The 7,426-nt window shown below is 49.4% G+C and overlaps 1 protein-coding gene across 2 annotated transcripts in view; it reads left to right on the top strand.

Moving 5' to 3' along the window:
- Window positions 1-3,382: 3,382 nt before the first annotated feature.
- The window catches only part of SLC35F2 (solute carrier family 35 member F2), a 68,983-nt gene continuing 64,939 nt past the window's right edge, over window positions 3,383-7,426 (top strand). The window contains exon 1 of one of the 2 annotated variants that reach the window (XM_016921921.4): window positions 3,383-3,919. In XM_016921921.4, the coding sequence (XP_016777410.1) occupies window positions 3,810-3,919 (110 nt within the window). In that variant the 5' untranslated portion in view covers window positions 3,383-3,809. Of the gene's footprint in view, window positions 4,077-7,426 lie in introns of both variants that reach the window. The other variant, XM_016921922.4, reaches the window with a different exon arrangement.

Below are 7,426 nucleotides of genomic sequence, written 5' to 3'. Positions count from 1 at the left end.
TGGCTGCATGTATTCCTTGGCTTGTGTTAGCCTTTCTCTGTCTTCAAAGCACATCACTTCAACCTCTGCTTACATTATATCACTTTCTTTTCTTTCTGTTTCCCTCCTTTTTTTGGTGGTGGCGGTGGTGGGGACACAGTCTTGCTATGTCACCCAGGCTGGAGTGCAATGGCACGATCTCGACTCACTGCAACCTCTGCCTCCCGCGTTCAAGTGATTCTCCTGCCTCAGCCTCCTGAGTAGCTGGGATTACAGGCGTGCACCACCATGCCTGGATAATTTTTGTATTTTTAGTAGAGATGGGGTTTCGCCATGGTGGCAAAACTGGTCTCGAACTCCTGACCTCGTGATCCACCCGCTTCAGCCTTCCGAAGTGCTGGGATTACAGGTGTGAGCCTCCATGCCTGGCCTCTGTTTCCCTCCTATGACACTGTGATTACATTATGGCCCACAGGATAATCTCTCCATCTCACGGTGTGTAACTTAATCACATCTGCAAAGTCCATTTTGCCACTCAAGGCAACATTCACAGGTTCTACGGATTAGGACCTGGATATTTTGGGGGACATTATTCAGCTTGCTACAATGTCTAAATTCATCTTTTAATTTCATGTATTTATACAAAGGCATACATTTGACATAACAGGGACTCTATTGGTGGGCGTGGTGGCTCACACCTGTAATCCTGGCACTTTGGGAGGCCGAGGCAGGTGAATCACGAGGTCAGGAGATCGAGACCAACCTGGCCAACATGGTGAAATCCTGTCTCTACTAAAAATACAAGAATTAGCCAGGCATGGGCGCGTGCCTGTAGTCCTAGCTACTTGGGGGGCTGAGGCAGGAGAATTGCTTGAACCAGGGAGTTGGAGGTTGCAGTGAGCTGAGATCGCACCACTGTATTCCAGCCTGACAAAGAGAGACTCTGTCTGAAAAAAAAAAAAGGTGGGGACTCTATTATACGTGCCAGACTTGTGTGTGTGTGTGTGTGTGTGTGTGTGTGTGTGTGTGTGTGTGTGTTTTAAGAGACTGTCTCACTATGTTGCCCCAGGCTGGTCTGAAACTCCTGAGCTCAAACAATCCTCCTGCCTCAGCCTCCTGAAGTGTTGGGATTACAGGTGTGAGCTACTGTGCCTGGCCCCCCACCCTCTTTTAAAGTTACTGGTGTTGACGTGTATCTTCTATTTTTCTTCATACTCACATAATCAAACATAGTAGTCCTCCCTTATGTTTCAAGACCCCCGGTGGGTGTCTGAAACTGCAGAGAGTATTTAGCCCTATACAGTATATACTTTTTTCCTACACATACCTATAATAAAATTTAATTTATAAAATTGGCACAGTAAGAAATTAACAACTCATAATAAAATAGAACAATTATAACAATATACTGTAATAAAAGTTATGTGAATGTGGTCTCTCTCTCAAAATATCTTACTATACTCTAGTCACCTATTTTCAGAGGGTAATTGGCTGTGGTAACTAAAACCGTGGAAATCAAAACCTCAGGTAAGGAGGTGACTACTGTATATATTGCAAATAAAAAATCAAATTTGGTTAAGGAGAGACTTTATTTGAAGGGATTATTGCAAATGGGGATGGGTGGGGACTGTGGGGAAGGGTTCCTGCAGTAGGAGGAGGGGGCCTATTCCCTACTGGTGGGAAGTGGAATGAAAAGGTGGCTCTCCATTGGATAATAGATTAGAGAATGTTTCACCCTGAGGCCAACTTCTCAGGAGGGGCTATTAAGGAGGGGTTACCTGCGGCTCAGGGTCAGGGTGGGTGAAAGTTCAGAGGTATGAGGGAGGAAGAGAAATTCAACCAAAATCTTTGATTAAAAAAAAAAAAAGGTGGGAGGCTTCTTTTCTTTTCTCTTTCTTTCTTTCTTTTCTTTCTTTCTTTCTTTCTTTCTTTCTTTCTTTCTTTCTTTCTTTCTTTTTTTTTTTTTTTTTGAGACAGTCTTACTCTGTTGCCCAGGCTGAAGTGCAGTGGCACGACTTTGGCTCACTGCAACCTCTGCCTCCCGGGTTCAAGTGGTTCTCCTGCCTTAGCCTCCCAAGTAGCTGGGATTACAGGCACACACCAAAACGCCGGGCTAATTTTTGTAGTTTTAGTAGAGACGGGATTTCGCCATGTTGGTCAGGCTGGTCTCGAACTCCTGACCTCAGGAGTAATCCGCCCGCTTCGGTCTCCCAAAGCACTGGGATTACAGGCGTGAGCCACCGCGCCCGGCCTAGGAAGGTTTCTTAATTGTCATTACTTTCCAGGAGCACAGGGCTCAGGTAGAATTCAACGTTGTCAATATGCAGGGTTAAATGAGTTGTTTACTTTACAAAAGTGACATCTTAAATGTGCTTCTAATGTCCTCTTGTTTCATAATATGCTTGTATTATAATACTTAATTAGTCTCTACGGATGACCATGTTCTTAGTTTCAAAGGTTTTTTTGAGGTTCCTGCAGCTGCTAAACTTGGGGTTCCTTAAGTCATATTTCATTTTCGAAAGCTGTTTTTTTTTTCTTAGACTCCTCTTACAGAATTGCCAGCTTGTCTGCACAGCCTGTCTATTTGAACCTACGTTTATTTTGCCCCACCCCAACCCCCAAAGCAGGTGGCCAGGAAAAAATAAAAGGTCCCAACACCTTTTCTTTTGTTTTCTGGATCTCCTCCTTTCCGGAAGCAGGGGGTCAGTGACAGGAACTTTTCGACCCCAGCTTAGTGTCTCTTAATCCCTCTTTAGCCCGTGGAAGCCTCGAAAGGCGTGGCCAGGGCAGGGCATCCAAGCCGAGCGCCGGGGGTTGGCACCGTCTCTCTCCCTGGCACGGCGGAGACAACTGAATACTGAAAGACAAAACCAACACACCGCGAGGAATGAGCCACGCCTCCATCCACGCCACAAAGGCACGTTTCCAAGATCTTTTTAGGATCTTACCCATGTTTTGCAGGGAAAAGCGACACAGACCTGAAGCGCCTTCAGGTTTTTTTTTTTTTTTTTTTAAGACGACGTCTCCCTCTGTTGCCCAGGCTGGAGTGCAAAGGCGCGATCTCAGCTCACAACCGCCGCCTCCTGGGTTCAAGCGATTCTCCTGCCTCAGCCTCTCGAGTAGCTGGGACTACAGGCACCCGTCACCACGCCCGGCTAATTTTTGTATTTTTAGTAGAGACGGGGTTTCACCATATTTCCCAGTCTGGTCTCGAACTCCTGACCTCAGGTGATCCACCCGCCTCGGCCTCCCAAAGCGTTGGGATTACAGGTGTGAGCCAACGCGCCCTGCCAGCCTTCAGTTATTTTAATGAAGCGATCTTGTACAAATCAGCCAGAGGGAGGGAGAGTGGGAGGGAAGAGGGGGGGTCAGCCAGTCCTTCCAGTTAGGAGAGTCCCGGCTCACTCACTGCTTCTAACTCACTGCTCACTCACCGCTTCTTAGCTTAGGAATCACCTACAATAACCTCGTGTCACTGTATCTTGTGATTTCAAACAAGGAACCCTAAAAACCCGAAAGGCACACTGGGTGCCGCTCAACAATAAGGCTCGGCTGCCAAGACGAAAAAGAAAATTGCCCTTTCTCCTCCTGCCACCCTGGAGGTGCCAGGTTGTAATCTGCAAATGTATTGTCTGGCCCTTAGGGCTTGACAGTTAATGATTGGTTGCTGAAGGAGCCGAGCGGAGGAGCGAGAGGGACGCGAGCAAGCGAGCGAGGGAGGGAGCGCAGGGCCAGAGCGGAGCCCCAGCCGGCCGCACAGGCGCCGCCTCCCGTCTTCCGGGACCCGGCACTTCGGGGGTTTTGGGCGCCGGAGACGCGCAAGGGCGCCGATGGAGGCAGACTCGCCAGCGGGCCCCGGCGCCCCAGAGCCCCTCGCGGAGGGAGCGGCGGGCGACTTCTCCAGCCTGCTGCGCAGGATAAAAGGCAAACTCTTCACCTGGTGAGTGGAAGGCGCGCGCTGCAGCTCCGCTGGGGCGTGGGGGCGGCTGCGGGCCCTTCGCGCACGTGGACAAGGAGCACACTCTTTGAGGCCCCCATCAGGGAGGCAGAGGTGGCGGCCGCACGGACTTCGGTTCGGGGCTTAACACGCACACCAGGTATGGTGCGCTTCACCTGGCCTCGGGAAGCACTTGGTGCGTCTCCCTCGGCTCCCGTTTCGAAATCGTGGCAATGTATTTTGGAGGATTTGGGGGGAAATCCACCCTGTTGGCACTATTAGGTCGGTCCTCTGGGGCGTTCCGCGGTGGAGGGACGAGGTCCCCGGGGATGCTGTGAAGGAGGAGTGCCCACCTCGGGCTGGGCAGGTGGGTGAGCGCCACTTCCTGGCGCCGGCGCCCTCATTCCATCTGCTGCCGAGCCAGCCAGACTGGGCGCGGTGATTCAAGAGTTGACCGAAGTGAGAAATCCTGGTTAAGTTTTGTGCTGCTGCCGGGTGGGAGACCAGAGCCGGCTCTCTCTTCCTGGGCCTGAGCGAGGTGATATAGCCACCCCCAGGGCTGGGGTCCAGGGAAGCCTGTTTGTGGTATCACTATGCTCTGTGCGAAGTAGGGACAAATGTTTTTAAGGAGTGGGCAGCGACTCTAGAAAGCGTTTCTGTGGTTGCTGGAGGACTTGCACTCTGGAAATGAGAGAACCCAGGACCTAAATAGTGAAAGACATTTATTGGGCATTCGCTGTGTGTCAGGTACTGTGCATAACAATTTATACGGATAATATCAGCTAATCCTCACCACTTTAGGAGATGGTACTATTGTTATATCCACTTTGCTGCTGGAGAAACAAAGAAGGCTAAGCAATTTGCCCAAGGCCACAAGATGATCTTTAAGGGGTGATGCGTTCAAGCCCTAGTCTAAACAGCGTTGGCCACTGACAACTCATGAAACAGATATTTGATTTTTTTTCATATTAACAAAGCGAATTTCCCTTTAACGATTGTGAAAGATAGTCCTGAAAAGCCATACCATTTTAAAAACGAGATCGATAAAGGTGTAAGCATTTTTTATCATATAAATAGTTTGAAATTGATGCATGTGTTTAAAGGGGAAAGTTGGCCAAAAACCACCTTGTAGCATCCAGTTGTGTATGTCCTGATACATTTGTTAAAAGTTCTCAGCTGGGAGGCAATTCAGTGTAATGGCTAAGGGCACTCACATTCTGGACTCAAATCCTGGCTGGGTGACCTTGGACAAGTCAGTTCTCTGTGCTCCAGTTCCCTCCCTTCCCTCCCTCTCTCCTTCCTTCCTTCCCTCTCTCCTTCCTTCCTTCCTTCCCTCTCTCCTTCCTTCCTTCCCTCTCTCCTTCCTTCCTTCCCTCTCTCCTTCCTTCCTTCCCTCTCTCCTTCCTTCCGTCCTTCCTTCCACAAGTCAGTTATCTGTACTCCAGTTCCCTCCCTCCCTCCTTCCTTCTTTGTTCCTTCCTTCCGTCCGTGTCCGTCCGTCTTGGACAAGTCACTTAACTTCTCTGTGCTCCAGTCTCCCTCCCTCCCTTCCTTCCTCCCTTCCTTCCTCCCTTCCTTCTGCTGGGTGACCTTGGACAAATCAGTTCTCTGTGCTCCAGTTCCCTCCCTCCACCCCTCCCTTCCTTCCTACCTTCCTTCCTTCCTGGACAAGTCACTTCTCTGTGCTCCAGTCTCCCTCCCTCCCTTCCTTCTTGGACAAGTCACTTAACTTCTCTGTGCTCCAGTCTCCCTCCCTCTTTTCCCTCCCTCCCTCCCTCCCTCCCTCCCTTCCTTCCTTCCTGCCTTCCTTCCTTCCTTCCTGGACAAGTCACTTCTCTGTGCTCCGGTCTCCCTCTCTCCCTCCCTCCCTCCCTTCTTGGACAAGTCACTTAACTTCTCTGTGCTCCAGTCTCCCTCCCTCCCTCCTGACGGAGTCTCATTCTGTCACCTTCCTTCCTGACAGAGTCTCATTCTGTCACCCAGGCCTGAGTGCAGAGGCTCTATCTCAGCTAACTGCAACCTCAACCTTTCGGGTTCAAGCGATTATCCTGCCTCAGCCTCCGAAGTAGCTGGGATTACAGATGTATACCACCACGCCAGGCTAATTTTTTCATGCTTTTAGTAGAGATGGGGTTTCCCCATGTTGACCAGGCTGGTCTTGAACTCCTGACCTCAAGTGATCCACCCACCTCCGCCTCCCAAAGTAGTGGGATTACAGGCGTGAGCCACCGCGCCCAGCCTGTGCTCCTGTTTTCTTATTTGTAAAATGGAGATAATAACAGTACCTACCTTGTAGTGCTGTTACAAGGATTAATTGGGTTACTATGGAGGAAAGGGCAGACAGAGCCTGGCTCCTTTCAGTGCTCTATATGGGTTAGTTGTTACCATTAGCTCTCCCTATTCTTGGGTGATGGGAACATTTGGTGATTGCTTCAGGAGATGCCAGTGGCCTTGAGGCTGGGGCAGATGATATGGCAAGATGTATGTTTAACAAGATGTGATAAGAATTAACAATGATTTTCTTTTCTTTTCTTCCTCTTCTTCTTTTTTTTTTTTTGAGACAGAGTTTTGCTCTTGTTGCCCAGGCTGGAGTGCAGCGGCACAATCATGGCTCACTGCAACCTCTGCCTCCCGGGTTCAAGTGATTCTCCTGCCTCAGCCTCCTGAGTAGCTAGGATTACAGGCGCCTGCCACCATGCCCGGCTAATTTTTAATACAGACAGGATTTCACCATGTTGGCCAGGCTGGTCTTGAGCTCCTGACCTCAGGTGATCCATCCACCTCAGCCTCCAAAAGTGCTGGGATTATAAGCGTAAGCCACCGTGCCTGGCCTGATTTTTTTTTTTTTTTTCTCTCCTAATGTTCTGATACTTTTGGAATCCGGGTATGTTTTATAATCAGTCTAGTAGCCTCCTAAATATGAGATTTCTTTTGTCTGTGAATGTCCTTTTTATGTATCTCTTTGAGGGCTTTTTCCTTTCTTGTGGAATAGCAGTTATGGGCATTTTTTTTTTTTAGACAGAGTTTCACTGTTGTTGCCCAGGCTGGAGTTCAATGGCGCAATCTCGGCTCACCGCAACCTCCGCCTCCCGGGTTCAAGCTCTTCTTCTACCTCAGCCTGCCAAGTAGCTGGGATTACAGGCATGCACCACCACACCTGGCTAATTTTGTATTTTTTGTAGAGATGGGGCTTCTCCATGTTGGTCAGGCTGTTCTCGAACTCCCAACCTCAGGTGATCTGCCCGCCTCGGCCTCCCAAAGTGCTGGGATTACAGGTGTGAGCCACACGCCTGGCCATGGACGAAGTTCTTTAACAGCAGAAATGGTGTCTTTTTCTTTTTTATATCTACCACAACCCTTAGCACATGAATGAATGAATGAGTGAATGACTGAGGGATGACAAAGGTTCACAAGTCTTCCTTTCCATTCTGCCTCCCTCCCTGAACTCTTCCCTTTATTGGTCTTTATTCCAAGGGTCTTGGGCTGAGCTTCTTGTTTGGTTGGCTGGGC

Source organism: Pan troglodytes, chromosome 9 (genome assembly GCF_028858775.2).
Source record: "Pan troglodytes isolate AG18354 chromosome 9, NHGRI_mPanTro3-v2.0_pri, whole genome shotgun sequence".
Lineage (NCBI taxonomy): Eukaryota > Metazoa > Chordata > Mammalia > Primates > Hominidae > Pan > Pan troglodytes.
This window is presented reverse-complemented; position numbering and strand designations above follow the sequence as displayed.